Source organism: Pecten maximus, chromosome 6 (assembly GCF_902652985.1).
Source record: "Pecten maximus chromosome 6, xPecMax1.1, whole genome shotgun sequence".
Taxonomy (NCBI): domain Eukaryota; kingdom Metazoa; phylum Mollusca; class Bivalvia; order Pectinida; family Pectinidae; genus Pecten; species Pecten maximus.
In genome coordinates this window covers 46,316,208-46,339,017 of record NC_047020.1, presented here as the reverse complement: position 1 = coordinate 46,339,017, position 22,810 = coordinate 46,316,208, and the positions used below count along the sequence as shown (strand labels likewise).

Here is a 22,810-nt window from a genome sequence, read left to right as displayed (position 1 = left end):
CAATAACATGTTATATAAACCAAGGCTGGTACCCCATCTACAATAACATGTTATATAAACCAAGACTGGTACCCCATCTACAATAACATGCTATATAAACCAAGGCTGGTACCCCATCTACAATAACATGTTATATAAACCAAGGCTGGTACACCATCTACAATAACATGTTATATAAACCAAGGCTGGTACCCCATCTACAATAACATGTTATATAAACAAAGGCTGGTACCCCATCTACAATAACCTGTTCTATAAACCAAGGCTGGTACCCCATCTACAATAACCTGTTGTAGCCATAGAAAATGTACATCGTGTCAATTCTGTTGATGAAATCTTCATTTTTTATGGAGGAAATAAAGACTAGATTACACCATGATAAGATATTGGTTTACAAAACTATGTATAAAAACATTCACATTTAAATGTAAGAAAATATTCCTTCACACAGCGACTGTTGATGCGTGGAGAACATGCGGCGAACACGGCCACAGTCAAACTATTTCAGTATGAACTAGATGAACCCTGGGAATACAAAACAAAAATGTTCTTTCAAAGAAAAAACATATCGATAAAATTATGATGAAGGTTATGTATGTTGTGTCACGCGCTGAAGGTCATCGGATGATAAATCCAGTACATATTGTGATGTCAGAATAAACAATAGTCATTTGTTGGGAATCCTCGATAAACCACGCCTACTTGATCGGTATAGGATCACGGACACGTGTTTTTGTACCTTGATCGCCATAACTATCCACCTTTTCCAACTTACACGACAATTTGTCAGGACGTTGACTGTGGAAGGAACGTGTTCCCTGCCAAGACGGAGCGCTCGATATTGACTTAAGTACATAGCACTATCAGCTTAACTAAACAAAACATAAACAGTTGGCATCCATTTACAGAAACATTCTTTATGCCAATGTTCGTCGTTTTATAATCTTTATTATTATAACTTAAAGTAATTGATTATGTGATTGATCATCTATTTTAAAGTATTACGATAAATATATCATCGTTGAAAGTAGACATACCATATGTAAGCTAACAATGCTTTAGTCGATACCGTGTTGCTGCCTTCACGTGTAAGATTTATGACGTCACTAATGTTATAGGTTACACTCCAGTACATGCGCGGAGATGACATCGAGGCTTCATCCCAGAAATTACTTTTATATTGTAATAACAACAAACAACAGTTTTTTGGGTTTTTTTTTTTGCCTGACATGGAAAATACATTAACTAGTCAGCAAGAAAAAACGCCGATTTGACACTTTCCATTTAGTTTTGATGTATACTCGTCCCTGGTGTATACGTGTGTGTATATAAAAGCTGAAGTTGTTTCATACTTACCTTTTAATTAAGAAGACAGCGAATGTTACTCCATACACAAGTATATCTATGATGACTATTGTTTACTATTTATCTGACCGGTCCTCGTCCACGTGCCTACATCACGGCTGTAATTTCTGGTCCCTATATCTCAATTAACAAGAAATATCTTTAAAAAAGATAAACGACATAGTTTTAATTCTGGTTGTTAAAATGTAAAACTGCTGGTGAAATAAATCAACTAACTAATACGTTTCAGCACGGAAAACAAAATTATATCAGTTTGAATCATTTTTGGTGATAATAAGACTGCATTTGTACCAGGAATATAATTTTATTAATGTGTCATTTGAAAAGATACATCCACTTATTTAGCTTGCATTCAATCGTAACTTTGTTTCGTTTTTAACTGCATATCTGCATTTTGCATTTACCGCGACATTGACCAATCACATACTTCATCTTGACCAGTAACGCCACCTGTCGCGTCATATCCTGGGCTAAAAGAATATTATACGGCTATGCCGAAAAAATGATTGCAGACTAGTATTACTCTCTCGCCCCTGTGGCTAACTCGAAATTTAATATGTCCGACCCCTGTGTTATACTACTAGCCGTACGACTAGCAGCACTCGTTTCCAGACAACATGAGATAGAAATCAATGTTTACTCTGGACGTAGATTGTAACACTTGACCATGGGTCAAACTTATACTGACCAATTAAGACGCGCCACTCGTGTGGTGCGCATGTTTATCAACCAACAGTAACACCCCCCCCCCCCCCCCCCCCCCCCCACGGCTGCTATCATAGGACCACAAACCCTATACCTGTCCGGGGTGTCAACATAGACGTGTCTGGGGTATCAACATAGACGTGTCCGTGGTGTCAACATAGACGTGTCCAGGGTGTCAACATAGACGTGTCCAGGGTGTCAACATAGACGTGTCCGGGGTGTGACAAAGACGTGCCTAGGTGTCAACATAAACCTGTCCGGGGTGTCAACATAGACGTGTTTCGGGTGTCAACATAGACGTGTCCAGGGTGTCAACATAGACGTGTCCAGGGTGTCAACATAGACGTGTCCGGGGTGTGACAAAGACGTGCCTAGGTGTCAACATAAACCTGTCCGGGGTGTCAACATAGACGTGCCTAGGTGTCAACATAGACGTGTCCGGGGTGTCAACATAGACGTGCCTAGGTGTCAACATAGGCGTGTCCGGGGTGTCAACATAAACCTGTCCGGGGTGTCAACATAGACGTGTCCGGGGTGTCAACATAAACCTGTCCGGGGTGTCAACATAGACGTGTTTCGGGTGTCAACATAGACGTGTCCGGGGTGTCAACATAGACGTGCCTAGGTGTCAACATAGACGTGTCCGGGGTGTCAACATAGACGTGTCCGGGGTGTCAACATAGACATGTCCGGGGTGTCAACATAGACGTGTCCGGGGTGTCAACATAAACGTGTCCAGGGTGTCAACATAGACGTGTCCAGGGTGTCAACATAGACGTGCCCGGGGTGTCAACATAAACCTGTCCGGGGTGTCACCATAGACGTGTCCGGGGTGTCAACATAGACGTGCCCGGGGTGTCAACATAAACCTGTCCGGGGTGTCACCATAGACGTGTCTGGGGTATCAACATAGACGTGTCCGGGGTGTCAACATAGACGTGTCCGGGGTGTCACCATAGACGTGTCTGGGGTGTCAACATAGACATGCCCGGGGTGTCAATATAAACCTGTCCGGGGTGTCAATATAAACCTGTCTGGGGTGTCAACATAGACGTGTCCACCGTGTCAACATAGACGTGTCCGGGGTGTCAACATTAACGTGTCCGGGGTGTCAACATTGACGTGTCCGGGGTGTCAACATTAACGTGTCCGGGGTGTCAACATTGACGTGTCCGGGGTGTCAACATAGACATGTCCGGGGTGTCAACATAGACGTGTCCGGGTTGTCAACATAGACGTGTCCAGGGTGTCAACACAGACGTGTCCCGGGTGTTGTCCAGTGTTTCCAGGTCGGGTGGTAAACAGACTAAGTACATGTACCCATTCCACAGAATAAAATGATATCTTAATATACAAATATCAGACCGAGACGTGAGTCTAACAGGCACAACAGACAGCTTATGTAGAATTACGTGGCGGGAAGCACGCGCGTCCTGAGAGATGACTCAGTGACCAGCAATGCTCACGAGCATTTAACAACACTAACTAGTAACTCTCGTGCAATGCACGCGCCTGAGGAGAAATGCCTCATTCTTAATGAAGTGGGTGGAGGTGTATTAACAGTGTAGATGTGGCACACGTCGTGCGGTACGGCGAGTGTTACGTAGACTTCAAAAAATGCTTTTAATCATCAATGGTTCAATAAGCATGTTTGTTTTGATTTAAACATATTTTATTGTATCTTATTATATACAAGGGAATTGGGCACAAGTTATCAAACTTATATTAAGCCTATATAAGTTTACATGATACATTTATTTATTTATTAATTTGTATTTATTTATTTTTTTTTTGAGAGAGAGAGAGAGAGAGAGAGAGAGAGAGAGAGAGAGAGAGAGAGGGAGGGGGGGTTAATATAAATGAATATAAACGAAGATATAGATAAAATTATTTATTGATGACTATATATTATCAAATGAATAAACAATTCAAATAAACAATTCAAATAAACAATTCAAATAAACAATTCAAGTAAACTATTCCGATTCCGATAGCAGAAGTTCACACTATTCACTTTTCAAAACACTCTGCTGTTTCTAAAGTTCATCAAATCCTGTTTGTTTAAAAGTTGTGAATTTGGTACTATTCATACACATGTGCTGTGGAACACTGTAACCTCTAGAGACTTTCACAATCGGATAACCTCGGGCCTTTCCGGCAAGCTCGGATTATTGAAAAGAATACCCGAGGAGTTCCGATTGGAGACTTTCACTAATCAAATTCATTCGGAACCTTCGGGGAATCAAAATATCGCTTATTTCTATTATAAATCCCGATGAGTTCAGGATGGACCGAAAATGATTCTTTCCAAAAAAAAACCCATTAACAACACACTAGATAATCTATCTCCTTCCGCGAAGTAGTTTGTTTGTTATTTAGTAATATGGTTCACGCTTTTATATGTTTGAAGACAACTGTTTACGATAAATAGTTTATTGAAAAAAAAAACAGTTAAAATCATACACATTGACTTGCTTTATCTCCGAGTATTCCAAACCATTTTCTGTACAAATTATTATGCTTGCTTCCTAGTTTGTGCGAGGGGAGGTAACTCGTATATACTCTAGTTGATGCGACATTAGAAAGTCATCTCGAGCTCTTTGGTTGATAAAAATGGCCTTCACCCATCGGATACTGTTTTTTAGTCTCGGATTTTCAAATTGGCAATATATGTTTCTTTATTTGATACTTAAAATGAAGGTAGAATAGTTCTGATTGGTTCTGACGTCAATTCTAAGAAATAGGTCAAGTCGAACCAAAATATACATGGAAAGTAATTCACAGGAATCTTATATAAGTAGGGAAAATCTCGATGTTGTTTATCAAGAAACATGACGAACATCACAGATTAGTCGATCTGAGTATTAAACTTCCTCACTGTATGCCAATTCAAGTGAGGTTTTAAAGTAATTCTTTACCGTTCAGCAGAACTTTTAGGCAACCACAGCCTTTTTAAAGTAGATAAAATTCTTAAAATTACACGGGGTAATCATAAATAAAACAAATAGAATGCACTTTGAAAAAGAATGTCTTATTTCCTGCCATTTCATATTGATATACTACTTGTTTTTCCGTTTTATTTCGATCATTCATGCACAGCACCATTGAGTGACCTTGACACTTTGGTCTATGGTATAGTTCCCCACGAGACACGAGGGTACACTTGTTTGCACTTTACATTTGGTTTTTAATTCAGACTTCCACAAAAAGATGATTCCAGAGATTGGAGAACTTAAACTTGTAAGACAATAACAAAGACCCATGTGACCTCGCTCCTGACACGAACTTTGATATATATACTGTACATTTTTATAAGTTGATGGTTAATACATTGACATGTTAGACTTTTAGGTAAGAAATCTTAGGATATGTATAATTTTGGTGTGACACCATGACGATCTGCTGTTGTCCTTTATCAATTAACAGCACTCTCAAATGAAGTCCAATTATTGATATGTATATTCTGTTGTTTTCTTTGAACGTGAATATCATGTAAATAATTACTGGCTCCATGGAATCCCCGATTACCTTTGTAGTGGCTTGTTGAACCTGTCATACCTGTAAAGGGATGTAATGTGTTTTAAAAGAATTGATATTCATAAATTTGCATAAAACTAGTATTTCAATATGCCAAAATGTTGTCTGGACATGATGTCTCTAAAAAACAAACAAAACAAAACAATGATTTGCTGTAGATGCTGACAGTTTACTCTCCATGGTTACTTTGTCATCGTGGAGAAGGTTAACGGACTTGGAGGACGCAGCGAAAACGTAAACAACGACCCTTCGTCTCCACTCGCGTCATAAATGTGTCTTAGTTTGAGCAAATCGCGAACTCTTCGCTGAAACCAACACCCCACAACGATAGATTAGTTATTGCTGAACATGTAAAAATTGATTAAAATTAGATTAGCTATCGATATCTCACTCCGAGATCGGATCGAAAAAGTTGATGCTGGTATCTCCCTCCGAGTGCGTCGCCGCGCCGTCTAATACAAGGGGACGCCAGTCCTGCGCCCTCCATGTCCATTAACCTTCTCCACGGTGTTTGTGGTAAGACGGAGTTGCGCGTATAGGTGCAGAGTTAACAGCATCATGTCACCGTCCTGGAGCAACTTACTCACAGTTTCCTTTAAAAGTACACATTTTAGATTTACAGATTTAAAATTAAAAATTTTAATTTGAAATTAATAATTTAAATTTAAAATTAAAATTTACAAATTATAAATTCACAAGAACCTAATCGTAACCGAGTTACGGTGATAAACTATTGTTTTGTATGACAATGAATTTGTGATCTGTAAAGATTGTGTTTTAAATTGATAGTTTGTACCTGACACTTTATTGAACAGTCATGCGGTTACATACGTCAGAATCAGTGATTTATAAATATTTAAATATTCTCGTCACGTAATCCCCTGTGTAGTTTTTGATTTTAAACAATTTTCTTTTTTTTCTCCATCATTTACATACAACAGATTAATAATCTAAAAAATGAGGATTGGAAAACAAACTGAAAGCTTTATCAATTACACTGCAAAGTTACACGTCACGACAATTTATATGGCCATATTTATAAACATATAATTGATGAGATGGGGATAGAAACATAACACATCAATACAGATTAACTTTAAAACATTGGAACTGAGCTGTTACGAAGTAAAAAAATACATCAGTAGATCAGCTGAGAGACGTACTGTATGTACAAGTCAAACTGACCCATTCCGTCAGCTGAGAGATGTACTCTATGTACAAGTCACACTGACCCACTCCATCAGCTGAGAGATGTACTCTATGTACAATCTGTACAAGTCACACCGACCCACTCCGTCAGCTGAGAGATGCACTCTATGTACAAGTCACACCGACCCACTCCGTCAGCTGAGAGATGTACTCTATGTACAAGTCACACCGACCCACTCCGTCAGCTGAGAGATGTACTCTATGTACAAGTCACACCGACCCACTCCGTCAGCTGAGAGATGTACTATATGTACAAGTCACACCGACCCACTCCGTCAGCTGAGAGATGTACTCTATGTACAAGTCACACCGACCCACTCCATCAGCTGAGAGATGTACTCTATGTACAAGTCACACCGACCCACTCCGTCAGCTGAGAGATGTACTCTATGTACAAGTCACACCGACCCACTCCGTCAGCTGAGAGATGTACTCTATGTACAAGTCACACCGACCCACTCCGTCAGCTGAGATATGTACTCTAAGTACAAGTCACACCGACCCACTCCGTCAGCTGAGAGATGTACTCTATGTACAAGTCACACCGACCCACTCCGTCAGCTGAGAGATGTACTGTATGTACAAGTCACACCGACCGTGTGTAAAGACAGAAAAACAACAATTGAAAAAAAAATAGAAGAATTTATTTCAAGATCAAAATCAAATTGGTATCAGAATTGGGCCGGCGGAAAGTACGATAGAACTGAAGATGGTAGGGTTGTTGATGGACGAAGGGAGGTAATCCAACTGACGTTGAATTGATACCCCTACAAGTTTCACAGTTCTTTCATAATAAAATTAATTAAAAATCAACCTGATTGAGATAGCTGTAATATGATTCTGAAAATGCATGAACTAGCAAAGGCTTTGAAGAATAAGAAAAATGACACGAGTCCAGATTCAGATACCGAATCCTGCAAGTTTGTTTAATGTTTTTTTCATGTTATATATGTCTCTGGACATACATATAACATGAAAAAACATTAAACAAACTTGCAGGATTCGGTATCTGAATCTGGACTCGTGTCATTTTTCTTATTCTTCAAAGCCTTTGCTAGTTCATGCATTTTCAGAATCATATTACAGCTATCTCAATCAGGTTGATTTTTAATTAATTTTATTATGAAAGAACTGTCCGCGCTTGAAATATTGAAGAAAAATAATAAATTCCGTGAAGCAAGCCCTTTTGGTCTATTGTAAAGTTGTCTTTCAGATACAGTATAGCGACAGAATAACATCATAACACAAGTCACATGTAGACAAATGCTTTATTTAGCCTAGTTTAAAAAAACCAAACATAATATGTTCCATGTCCGATTGAAACCATCCGGATCGGCATTGTGCAGGTGCGGTGTTGGTTTTAAATTTAGTAACAGCGCGATAACCTGTGGAATTTGTCGCAATCATTCTTCCTTAATACCAAACTAATTTTCCATAACGTGTAAATCAACCACGTTAATGCCGGCATTGCATCATGGCCGAGTCTGGAGCAGATGTGAAGCCTAAACTTCAAGACGAAATCCGCGCTCAAGGTGAAATAGTTCGCAAACTGAAGGCAGAAAATGGAGACGCTGAGAAGGTATACTGTACCTTTCCAATGTACTGCCATGTCCTGTTTATCGATATCTCTTACGTATCACGTATGTGTAACATGCTGTCGCCACAGGACAGAGACATAGGCCTATTAGTATACTCAGTATATAAATATAAACATGTAAGGAAAATCGCGCAGGGGATGCTGATTTTCGTCAGCTGAAAGGCCGTAATAGCGGACGTAAATATCGTTAAATAATTGTAACAGATCTAGAGTAGTCTCCTTTTACATTGGCGCTGATGTAGTTACTCGGGAAGTATAGATTACTTGGCTTGTGAAAGTATCGTTGTAACCACGGACTTTGAAAAGAGGTATGGCACATATTGGCCTGTTTCGACCTAACGGTGACCGTTTTCAAAGTTAAAAAAAAAATGTTTAAAACTCAGTTTTTGAATACAAACCTTAAATCTATACTGTAACATAAACAAATTATTGCGAAAAATTTGTTTGTTCATTACAATGGATATTTCATTAAATGACCGTTAAGTTGCATCATCAGGCTATTTATAACTTTCGAGGGTTTTTTTCCCGCATTCGTATCATTTTATGACATAGAGCACATCGGAAGACCAACTTTTATAATGTCTTATTTTATTCTATGTACCAAAAGACAACTAAAATCCTATTCTTAAAAAGTGGTCCTCTGATGTGCTGGTATCGAAAAATTGAAAAATCATAGTTGATAAAATATTTTGATTTTAACACTAACTAGACTGACTATAACTGATAACATAAACTTCACATTGCTGTAAATCTGCATAGCTCATATGGTAGAACCATTGTTTAGCAACCCGAAGGTTCGGAGTTCGAATCACCAGGATATTTTGTTATGTTTGTAAAAAGTATTTGAAAGATATTTTCAACAATAAATGCATATTTGATATAAAATATCTAGTATAAAGATAGATATGTTGGGAACTTGAGATAAAAAAATTGACTTGGATAAAAAAAGCCAGAGTGAAATCATAACCTATTTACTCCGTATCATTCCATGTAAAATGTAAATAATTATTACATGGATGAGTAGTATAAAACTCATATTTAACATGTCAATTTAACTTTGTTTCATATGGTATTGATTGACTACATACATGTAATCCTATCACAACACACAGCGCGCCAATGGACCATGACGATCTATTTTGGTACTGTGGGAATGGCTGGGTCACATGGTATTTTACCTGTATTTTTAGCCCAGACTATCGCTGTCCGTGGCCTAGGTCAGGATAGGCAGAAAACGACCATACCTCTTTGACAATCTGTGCAATATAAATCCGCTTTGGGAAGTTGGAGGTTACACGGCGCCTGTCATAAGTTTCTCGTCATGTTATCCTCTAACACTGTAGGAGTAGAAGCATGTGTAACCTAGTAAATACAAGTCACAATATACCGGTCGGAGAAATTTTCATAAACTCGTAGTTTGCTATTTGGTTCTATTAAGCTTAACACTGATCCAACAATGTGCATATAAAGATGATTTTTTTTTGATGTCATAGTGATTAAGTGTGAATATAACGATTGTTTTTATTTTTTGTAGCTGCATCAAAGTGTATTTACATTGGGGTAAGTATGTATTTAACTTGCTGCACTTTTGCTCAACATGCAATATGTACTTACCCCAATGTAAATACACTTCGATACAGCTACAAAAAATAAAGACAATCCTTAATTAATCGTATCCCAGAGGAAGCTCAGCTGAGCACCTGTTGCCAGGTAGATCAAGTGGTTTGCACGTTGTCCAGAATTCTGAGGTCCCGGGTTTGAGTCCCAGTTTGGTCATTGAATTTTTTTTCTCCCATATGAAACCTCAAACTCCTGTGGAATTATATAATCTTACCCTGTCTCTTTTGTTCCGTCACCAACACATAAAATGTCTCTCGAACTCATAATATATATACCACGTACGCTACTAAATTTATCTGAACTCTTATCTTTCATGTTCTATAATGAAAAATCAGAAAAAACTTATGGCGCACAGAAAAACTCAGAATGCTTGAAAACTGCAGCAACTGACTGATCACTTAACTAAAACTGACCAATCCCTGACATGGACACATCCTAAGACAAATTACCAGCTGTGTGACTGAAGGTGACCATACATATCGGCTGTAACAATCACTGCAACGACCATATAGTATGAAGTAAGGTAGACTTGTCTTAGTTCATAAACAGCACTTATGCTTCACATAAGTTTTAACTGCTTATGGTCTTCTATTGCGTTGTAAATTTAAATGCTTGGCCTTACCATCCTTCTGTTGGCATAGCTTAATGTAATAGCGGGAATAACAAACTCAATCCTCCTGTCGGCATAGCTTTTGTGAGTAGGGCTGGGACGATACAGTGATGCCCCGATCCGATACGTATCACGATACTAGAGCTATGATCTGATACATATCGCGATACAAAGAGAAACCATATTCAAACATTATACATTATTTGTTTAGTTTTTTTACATATATATATATATACTCTACTGGGGACATATATCTAGTATTGTTTGATTTCAAAGCTGCCTAGTTGTTCGCCATGATGTTTGGTTTGTTGTGAACGAGTATTTGTCAAATGCTTTCTGATTGGCCTACTGTAGCCGGCCTCAACCAATCATTTAACTGCTTTCACTTTCAGAGTAGCACTCCAGTTTCCTGGAAATCGATAACACTTTCGTTTTCGTCAGTTGTCATTTAATTTGAATTCAATTAAGTCGTTCCGAAGAAAATGCATTTATGTATTAAACAAATAAACAACAAGAGCAAGACACGGGATCGATATAGGTATCGTAAAATTGCATTTGGAACGATATTGGTATCATAGTGAAAGTGATCGCGATCCACCGGTGCACCGGCTGGTGTATTGTCCCGGCCCTTTAGCTATCTGTGAGCGGGAAAAACAAACTCAACCATTACATTGTTTGGCCTGCTCTCTACATCCATGCTTTCCTATAATTTGTTATTGCGAGAAACAGATGTTTTCTTTACTTTATGATCATGGCAGATTATATTATACAAGGAACAGTTTCCCTGGCTGTGAAAAAGGCCAATGGCCTAGCTACTTCAACAGAAACCAATTTTTGCTGGATTCTGTTGTTTTGCTATTTGACAGAGTTGCTGAAGGAATTTTCTCTACTTTACATATCCTGCATATCACCGACTCGTCTGACTTGCCTATTGAATTTGAAATATGATCATCTCATTGTGTCGTTACCATCAACGGCTGTTCCGACACGGTCTCCTTCGTCACCTTTGTTCCGCCAACAACAATTCACAGGTCAGTATAAAATTATAGTGATCTTGTCTCTGATGCCTTATGTAACGTACCTCATGGGCATCGATTGATTTATATCTGGTGGAATATTTTAGTATACAAATGTAATTTGTAGGTAATAGAATCTTTATGTATACTCTTGGGATGGAAAAGGTGGGGTCAACATTTGGCCCCCACTTCAGTTTCTTTTATCTTTTCACAATTTGTAGAGGCATAAAAAAGAACCATAACCACATAAATGACTACCGTAAAAACTCATGTAATGTGTGCATTTTTTTTTTTTACTGAAACAAAGTTTAAAGTTAGGGGTGTGCAAGTTATACAGGTAGAGATGTTTTCAAGTGATTTTTACAGAAAAAGAGATCGTCACTTCTTTATAATGTCCACCATCTTAGAAAAAGACGGAAATTTCTGTTGGGAACTTTAAGATTGATAAGCATGCACACAGCAATTTGTTCTTGTTAAATGTGTATGATATTAAAGAGATGTATAGCTACCTACTGTATGTGTTAATATTTGAGGTTAGTATGGATTCATCACAATTAAATATAAATCAGTTCTGGAAAAGTAAAAAAATGATGCAACAGCGCCAAACTTAGGTCTTAAAGTGAGGGTACTCCCTTCACTCAACTTGGTGTTATGTGAGGAGGTCCACTACGACTATCAGTTGATATAATGATCAATCATTTAAGCGATTATGGTTTATTTTAATGTATCTATATGGTGAAAAAATAAAATAAATTGGAATTGGGGTCAGAATTAATGTTAAATCTCCATAGATGTTGCCTCCACCTTTCGGTATGATTTGTAGGTTATTGAATCTTTATGTATACTCTAAGGTGTCCAATGGAAAATTTCAGTATTATTAGGTCATTTGACCCGAAAGGTCAGGGTGACCTATAGCCATCGTGATCCGTTCGTCGTCGTCGTGCGCCATGCGCCGTTAGACTTTTACTTTCAAACGCTACTCCTCCTTAACACCAAAGCAGATTACAACCAATTTTGGTGTGAAACATCATTGGTCGAGGGCAATCATATTTTTTTATAAATGAGGCTGGTCCGACCCCTGGGGACAGAGGGGTGGGGGCCAAAAAGGGGAACTTGGCTGAAATTCCGCTTTAAGATGCTACTCCTCCTTTAAGCCAAAATGGATAAAAAACCAAATTTGATCTGAAACATAACTGGCTGTGAACAGACAATTTATGGTAATGATGCTGGTTTTAACCCTTTAGATTGAGGGGCATGTCCCAACTGTAAGTATTTGTCAGATGACCATTTAGGCCCATGGGCCTCTTGTTTGTAGGTAAATTGTAATAGGATGTTTTACATTTTGGGGATGTATAATTGGCAAATCTCACCAGAAGAAAAAAGATTCATGAGGAGCTCGAGGCTGCTATGAGGCTTGTTCATCTCTTAAGGTCGAATCTTCTATGTGTAAAGGCAACTTACCTTGGGTTAGATGATCCACAAATCTCCAGACCCCTACTGTAGAGAGTACACTAGTCCCCTGTATGTTAAGTACATATTTAAGGCGACTAGTTTAGTATTGGTGAAGCTAAACGGTAAGTGAACCTAGCTATGAGTATGGTGTTCTCACCTGTGATCAGTTGATTACGAGGTGAGTATTCATGCCCTTAAATCCTTACTACAGTTATCAGGTTGTGTTCATCCAAAGGTACTCACTAAAGATTACATCAGTTACTGCAACTACAGTAAAAAAATCTCTCAAGGTTGTTTGGATTTTAGATATGAGAAATATTTGTTTTACATGGACTAACATGTATACACATGTGAAGTACAAAGTTAGAGGGCTTATCTTACTGGGACAGGTCAGATAGCATGTTTCATCATCCATGACTGATAAGTGCAGACTTCTCGTGTTGTGTGAACTCCAGTCTTTGAGAAAGTATGTTTGGTGTAGTCGGACTGTAAGAAAGAAGTCCTCCTCCATATTGGTGACGTTGTGGGACAGCTTGATTTCTGACAGGGTTTTCTCTGGGGAAAGTAACATGGAAATAGCCAAGGAAAAGCTTTGTCGGAATTTGTCAGTTGAGGATGAGAAAATTGTAATAGAGGAGGTAGCTTGTAGTGGGGATATTCACAAAAGCATCAGGATACCGGGGAAGGCCAAGGTGAACATCCCCCGAACTGATCAGGTGAGGCAATTAGTGGCATCATCACTTTACTTTGGCTGGTCATAGGACTAGTAAGTGCTGACCATCCAAACTGTTACATAGGACTAGTAAGTGCTGACCATCCAAACTGGTACATAGGACTAGTAAGTGCTGACCATCCAAACTGTTACATAGGACTAGTAAGTACTGACCATCCAAACTGTTACCTAGGACTAGTAAGTGCTGACCATCCAAACTGTTACATAGGACTAGTAAGTACTGACCATCCAAACTGGTACATAGGACTAGTAAGTGCTGACCATCCAAACTGTTACATAGGACTAGTAAGTACTGACCATCCAAACTGTTACATAGGACTAGTAAGTACTGACCATCCAAACTGTTACATAGGACTAGTAAGTACTGACCATCCAAACTGTTACATAGGACTAGTAAGTACTGACCATCCAAACTGGTACATAGGACTAGTAAGTGCTGACCATCCAAACTGGTACATAGGACTAGTAAGTGCTGACCATCCAAACTGTTACCTAGGACTAGTAAGTGCTGACCATCCAAACTGTTACATAGGACTAGTAAGTGCTGACCATCCAAACTGTTACCTAGGACTAGTAAGTGCTGACCATCCAAACTGTTACCTAGGACTAGTAAGTGCTGACCATCCAAACTGTTACCTAGGACTAGTAAGTGCTGACCATCCAAACTGTTACATAGGACTAGTAAGTGCTGACCATCCAAACTGGTACATAGGACTAGTAAGTGCTGACCATCCAAACTGGTACATAGGACTAGTAAGTGCTGACCATCCAAACTGTTACCTAGGACAAGTAAGTGCTGACCATCCAAACTGTTACCTAGGACTAGTAAGTGCTGACCATCCAAACTGGTACATAGGACTAGTAAGTGCTGACCATCCAAACTGGTACATAGGACTAGTAAGTGCTGACCATCCAAACTGGTACATAGGACTAGTAAGTGCTGACCATCCAAACTGTTACATAGGACTAGTAAGTACTGACCATCCAAACTGGTACATAGGACTAGTAAGTGCTGACCATCCAAACTGTTACCTAGGACTAGTAAGTACTGACCATCCAAACTGTTACATAGGACTAGTAAGTGCTGACCATCCAAACTGGTACATTGGACTAGTAAGTGCTGACCATCCAAACTGGTACATAGGACTAGTAAGTGCTGACCATCCAAACTGTTACCTAGGACAAGTAAGTGCTGACCATCCAAACTGTTACCTAGGACTAGTAAGTGCTGACCATCCAAACTGTTACATAGGACTAGTAAGTGCTGACCATCCAAACTGTTACATAGGACTAGTAAGTGTTGACCATCCAAACTGTTACATAGGACTAGTAAGTGCTGACCATCCAAACTGTTACATAGGACTAGTAAGTACTGACCATCCAAACTGTTACATAAGACTTGTTAAGTACTGACCATCCAAACTGTTACATAAGACTTGTTAAGTACTGACCATCCAAACTGTTACATAAGACTTTAGATATATCACTATCCATAGAACACACCATGTTCACAACAATGATTGTGACATCACGCCTGTACAAACTATATACCCACTCACTGTACACAAACAGATCACACCCTCCTCACTCACTGGTCACACACACTCACCATACAGATCACACACATATAGGTCAAACACATGCAAGTCACACATACAGGTCACATTCACTGGTCATACACTCACTGGTCACACACTCACAGGTCACACGCATACAGGTCACACACATACTGTTCACACACTCACAGGTCACACATTCACAGGTCACACACACTCACCATACAGGTCACACACACATACAGGTCACACACATACAGGTCACACACATACAGGTCACACACATACAGGTCACACACTCACAGGTCACACACTAACTGGTCACACACTCACATGTCACACACATGCAGGTCACACACATACAGGTCACACATACTGGTCACACACTCACAGGTCACACACACTCACCATACAGGTCACACACATACAGGTCACACACATACAGGTCACACGCATACTGGTCAATCACATACTGCTCAATCACATACAGGTCACACACATACTGGTCAATCACATACAGGTCACACACATACTGGTCAATCACATACAGGTCACACACATACCGGTCAATCACATACAGGTCACACACATACTGGTCAATCACATACAGGTCACACACATACTGGTCAATCACATACAGATCACACACACAGGTCACACACACATACAGGTCACAAACATACAGGATACACACACACACATGTCTCGCACACAGGTCACACACATACAGGTCACGCACATACAGGTCACCCACACTCACCATACAGGTCACACACACACACACAGGTCACACATACAGGTCACACATACAGGTCACACATACAGGTCACACACACTCACCACACACATACAGGTCACGCACACTCACCATACAGGTCACACACACAGGTCACACACACTCAGCAAACATACAGGTCACACATGCAGGTCACACACTTGCAAGTCACACTCATGCAGGTCACATGCACAGGTCAATCACATACAGGTCACACACATACCAGTCACACACACACTGAACACATACAGGTCACATACAGGTCACACACAGGTCACACACAGGTCACACAAAAAACACATACAGGTCATGTACAGGGCTGTCCTTAAATGATTAGGATATGCCAGCTCTCTTTACCCATTCCCATTTGAGATTCTCACATACATCACGGGGTGATCCCGCAGTCACAAGGGATGGGATGAATCTATCTCACATACATCACGGGGTGATCCCGCAGTCACAAGGGATGGGATGAATCTATCTCACATACATCACGGGGTGATCCCGCAGTCACAAGGGATGGGATGAATCTATCTCACATACATCACGGGGTGATCCCGCAGTCACAAGGGATGGGATGAATCTATCTCACATACATCACGGGGTGATCCCGCAGTCACAAGGGATGGGATGAATCTATCTCACATACATCACGGGGTGATCCCGCAGTCACAAGGGATGGGATGAATCTATCTCACATACATCACGGGGTGATCCCGCAGTCACAAGGGATGGGATGAATCTATCTCACATACATCACGGGGTGATCCCGCAGTCACAAGGGATGGGATGAATCTATCTCACATACATCACGGGGTGATCCCGCAGTCACAATGGATGGGATGAATCTATCTCACATACATCACGGGGTGATCCCGCAGTCACAATGGATGGGATGAATCTATCTCACATACATCACGGGATGATCCCGCAGTCACAAGGGATGGGATGAATCTATCTCACATACATCACGGGGTGATCCCGCAGTCACAAGGGATGGGATGAATCTATCTCACATACATCACACGGTGATCCCGCAGTCACAAGGGATGGGATGAATCTATCTCACATACATCACGGGGTGATCCCGCAGTCACAAGGGATGGGATGAATCTATCTCACATACATCACGGGATGATCCCGCAGTCACAAGGGATGGGATGAATCTATCTCACATACATCACGGGGTGACCCCGCAGTCACAAGGGATGGGATGAATCTATCTCGCATCACGGGATGATCCCGCAGTCACAAGGGATGGGATGAATCTATCTCACATACATCACGGGATGATCCCGCAGTCACAAGGGATGGGATGAATCTATCTCACATACATCACGGGGTGATCCCGCAGTCACAAGGGATGGGATGAATCTATCTCACATACATCACGGGGTGATCCCGCAGTCACAAGGGATGGGATGAATCTATCTCACATACATCACGGGGTGATCCCACAGTCACAATGGATGGGATGAATCTATCTCACATACATCACGGGATGATCCCGCAGTCACAAGGGATGGGATGAATCTATCTCACATACATCACGGGGTGATCCCGCAGTCACAATGGATGGGATGAATCTATCTCACATACATCACGGGGTGATCCCGCAGTCACAAGGGATGGGATGAATCTATCTCACATACATCACGGGATGATCCCGCAGTCACAAGGGATGGGATGAATCTATCTCACATACATCACGGGATGATCCCGCAGTCACAAGGGATGGGATGAATCTATCTCACAAGGGAAATGGAAAGATGGTTGGAACACTCTAAACATGGGTTTACTCATAATACCTAGCGTAGCGTCGTCATTAGCTCATCTGCCGGAAGGCCAAGTGAGCTTATGTCATGGTGCAGCAACATTCTGTCAAACCGTCCATCTGGTATCAACCTTTCAAATACTTCTAAGGAGACCTGATATTGGTCCTGTGGTGAAGGAGTGAAGGGCTAACAAGTTTGTTCAAATGAATGACCTTAACCTACATTCAATTTCAGAGATTAAATATGCTAAAATCTTTAAAAGACTTATTCTCAATAACCAAGAAGTCCAGAGACTTGATATTGGGTCTGTAGCATGCTAGGGTAAAGGGGTATACAAAGTTTGTTAAAAGGAATTACCTTGACATACATTCAATGTCACAGGGGTTAAATAGGTTAAAATCTTTAAACAATGTTTTCTCAATAGCCAAAAGACTCCAAGACCAGATATTATGCCACTAGTATGCTGGAATGAAGGACTATAAAATTTATTTATATGAATAAACTTAAACATAAACTTGTTGTAGAATAAAAAGGAGGGGACAGTTATTTAATACAATTGTTTTTATGTTTTGTAGATTAAAGAGGAGGTTGACAAACTATTAGCTTTAAAAAAGTTAAAGGAAGATGCTCCATCATCAAAGAATTTTGTCCTCAAATGTCCAAAGGTATGATTTGTTGTCCTCAAATGTCCAAAGGTATAAATTGTTGTCCTCAAATGTCCAAAGGTATCATTCGTTGTCCTCAAATGTCCAAAGGTATGATTTGTTGTCCTCAAATGTCCAAAGGTATCATTTGTTGTCCTCAAATGTCCAAAGGTATCATTTGTTGTCCTCAAATGTCCAAAGGTATGATTTGTTGTCCTCAAATGTCCAAAGGTAACATTCGTTGTCCTCAAATGTCCAAAGGTATGATTTGTTGTCCTCAAATGTCCAAAGGTATCATTCGTTGTCCTCAAATGTCCAAAAGTATAAATTGTCGCCCTCAAATGTCCAAAGGAATAAATTGTTGTCCTCAAATGTCCAAAGGTATAAATTGTTGTCCCCAAATATCCAAATGTATAAATTGTTGTCCCCAAATGTCCAAAGGTATAAATTGTTGTCCCCAAATATCCGAATGTATAAATTGTTGTCCCCAAATGTCGAAAGGTATAAATTGTTGTCCCCAAATGTCGAAAGGTATAAATTGTTGTCCCCAAATGTCCAAACGTATAAATTGTTGTCCTCAAATGTCCAAACGTATAAATTGTTGTCCTCAAATGTCCAAAGGTATTAATTTTTTGTCCTCAAATGTCCAAAGGTATAAATTGTTGTCCTCAAATGTCCAAACGTATAAATTGTTGTCCTCAAATGTCCAAACGTATAAATTGTTGTCCTCAAATGTCCAAAGGTATAAATTGTTGTCCTCAAATGTCCAAAGGTATGATTTGTTGTCCTCAAATGTCCAAACGTATAAATTGTTGTCCTTATATGTCCAAAGGTATAAATTGTTGTCCTCAAATGTCCAAAGGTATAAATTGTTGTCCTCAAATGTCCAAAGGTATAAATTGTTGTCCTCAAATGTCCAAAGGTATAAATTGTTGTCCCCAAATGTCCAAATGTATAAATTGTTGTCCCCAAATGTCCAAAGGTATAAATTATTGTCCCCAAATATCCAAATGTATAAATTGTTGTCCCCAAATGTCCAAAGGTATAAATTGTTGTCCCCAAATGTCGAAAGGTATAAATTGTTGTCCCCAAATGTCCAAACGTATAAATTGTTGTCCTCAAATGTCCAAACGTATAAATTGTTGTCCTCAAATATCCAAAGGTATTAATTTTTTGTCCTCAAATGTCCAAAGGTATAAATTGTTGTCCTCAAATGTCCAAACGTATAAATTGTTGTCCTCAAATGTCCAAACGTATAAATTGTTGTCCTCAAATGTCCAAAGGTATAAATTGTTGTCCCCAAATGTCCAAAGGGATAAATTGTTGTCCTTATATGTCCAAAGGTATAAATTGTTGTCCCCAAATGTCCAAAGGTATAAATTGTTGTCCCCAAATGTTCAAAGGTATCAATTGTTGTCCCCAAATGTCCAAAAGTATAAATTGTTGTCCTCAAATGTCCAAAAGTATCATTCGTTGTCCTCAAATGTCCAAAGGTATGATTTGTTGTCCTCAAATGTCCAAAGGTATGATTTGTTGTCCTCAAATGTCCAAAGGTATCATTCGTTGTCCTCAAATGTCCAAAGGTATGATTTGTTGTCCTCAAATGTCTAAAGGTATGATTTGTTGTCCTCAAATGTCCAAAGGTAGCATTCGTTGTCCTCAAATGTCCAAAGGTATGATTTGTTGTCCTCAAATGTCCAAAAGTATAAATTGTCGCCCTCAAATGTCCAAAGGAATAAATTGTTGTCCTCAAAGGTCCAAAGGTATAAATTGTTGTCCTCAAATGTCCAAAGGTATAAATTGTTGTCCCCAAATATCCAAATGTATAAATTGTTGTCCCCAAATGTCCAAATGTATAAATTGTTGTCCCCAAATGTCCAAACGTATAAATTGTTGTCCTCAAATGTCCAAACGTATAAATTGTTGTCCTCAAATGTCCAAAGGTATAAATTGTTGTCCTCAAATGTCCAAAGGTATAAATTGTTGTCCTCAAATGTCCAAAGGTATAAATTGTTGTCCCCAAATATCCAAATGTATAAATTGTTGTCCCCAAATATCCAAATGTATAAATTGTTGTCCCCAAATGTCCAAAGGTATAAATTGTTGTCCCCAAATATCCAAATGTATAAATTGTTGTCCCCAAATGTCGAAAGGTATAAATTGTTGTCCCCAAATGTCGAAAGGTATAAATTGTTGTCCCCAAATGTCCAAACGTATAAATTGTTGTCCTCAAATGTCCAAACGTATAAATTGTTGTCCTCAAATGTCCAAAGGTATTAATTTTTTGTCCTCAAATGTCCAAAGGTATAAATTGTTGTCCTCAAATGTCCAAAGGTATTAATTTTTTGTCCTCAAATGTCCAAAGGTATAAATTGTTGTCCTCAAATGTCCAAACGTATAAATTGTTGTCCTCAAGTGTCCAAACGTATAAATTGTTGTCCTCAAATGTCCAAAGGTATAAATTGTTGTCCTCAAATGTCCAAAGGTATGATTTGTTGTCCTCAAATGTCCAAACGTATAAATTGTTGTCCTTATATGTCCAAAGGTATAAATTGTTGTCCTCAAATGTCCAAAGGTATAAATTGTTGTCCTCAAATGTCCAAAGGTATAAATTGTTGTCCTCAAATGTCCAAAGGTATAAATTGTTGTCCCCAAATATCCAAATGTATAAATTGTTGTCCCCAAATGTCCAAAGGTATAAATTGTTGTCCCCAAATATCCAAATGTATAAATTGTTGTCCCCAAATGTCCAAAGGTATAAATTGTTGTCCCCAAATGTCGAAAGGTATAAATTGTTGTCCCCAAATGTCCAAATGTATAAATTGTTGTCCTCAAATGTCCAAACGTATAAATTGTTGTCCTCAAATATCCAAAGGTATTAATTTTTTGTCCTCAAATGTCCAAAGGTATAAATTGTTGTCCTCAAATGTCCAAACGTATAAATTGTTGTCCTCAAATGTCCAAACGTATAAATTGTTGTCCTCAAATGTCCAAAGGTATAAATTGTTGTCCTCAAATGTCCAAAGGTATGATTTGTTGTCCTCAAATGTCCAAAGGTATAAATTGTTGTCCTCAAATGTCCAAAGGTATCATTCGTTGTCCTCAAATGTCCAAAGGTATGATTTGTTGTCCTCAAATGTCCAAAGGTATCATTTGTTGTCCTCAAATGTCCAAAGGTATCATTTGTTGTCCTCAAATGTCCAAAGGTATGATTTGTTGTCCTCAAATGTCCAAAGGTAACATTCGTTGTCCTCAAATGTCCAAAGGTATGATTTGTTGTCCTCAAATGTCCAAAGGTATCATTCGTTGTCCTCAAATGTCCAAAAGTATAAATTGTCGCCCTCAAATGTCCAAAGGAATAAATTGTTGTCCTCAAATGTCCAAAGGTATAAATTGTTGTCCCCAAATATCCAAATGTATAAATTGTTGTCCCCAAATGTCCAAAGGTATAAATTGTTGTCCCCAAATATCCGAATGTATAAATTGTTGTCCCCAAATGTCGAAAGGTATAAATTGTTGTCCCCAAATGTCGAAAGGTATAAATTGTTGTCCCCAAATGTCCAAACGTATAAATTGTTGTCCTCAAATGTCCAAACGTATAAATTGTTGTCCTCAAATGTCCAAAGGTATTAATTTTTTGTCCTCAAATGTCCAAAGGTATAAATTGTTGTCCTCAAATGTCCAAAGGTATTAATTTTTTGTCCTCAAATGTCCAAAGGTATAAATTGTTGTCCTCAAATGTCCAAACGTATAAATTGTTGTCCTCAAATGTCCAAACGTATAAATTGTTGTCCTCAAATGTCCAAAGGTATAAATTGTTGTCCTCAAATGTCCAAAGGTATGATTTGTTGTCCTCAAATGTCCAAACGTATAAATTGTTGTCCTTATATGTCCAAAGGTATAAATTGTTGTCCTCAAATGTCCAAAGGTATAAATTGTTGTCCTCAAATGTCCAAAGGTATAAATTGTTGTCCTCAAATGTCCAAAGGTATAAATTGTTGTCCCCAAATGTCCAAATGTATAAATTGTTGTCCCCAAATGTCCAAAGGTATAAATTATTGTCCCCAAATATCCAAATGTATAAATTGTTGTCCCCAAATGTCCAAAGGTATAAATTGTTGTCCCCAAATGTCGAAAGGTATAAATTGTTGTCCCCAAATGTCCAAACGTATAAATTGTTGTCCTCAAATGTCCAAACGTATAAATTGTTGTCCTC

The 22,810-nt window shown here is 39.0% G+C and overlaps 1 protein-coding gene across 1 annotated transcript in view; it reads left to right on the top strand.

The window, feature by feature from the left end:
- Positions 1–8,256: 8,256 nt before the first annotated feature.
- The window catches only part of LOC117330222 (histidine--tRNA ligase, cytoplasmic-like), a 33,610-nt gene continuing 19,056 nt past the window's right edge, over positions 8,257–22,810 (top strand). The window contains exons 1-2 of the mRNA XM_033888443.1: positions 8,257–8,395; positions 18,526–18,615. Of these exons, the coding sequence (XP_033744334.1) occupies positions 8,291–8,395; positions 18,526–18,615 (195 nt within the window). The 5' untranslated portion in view covers positions 8,257–8,290. The remainder of the gene's footprint in view (positions 8,396–18,525; positions 18,616–22,810) is intronic.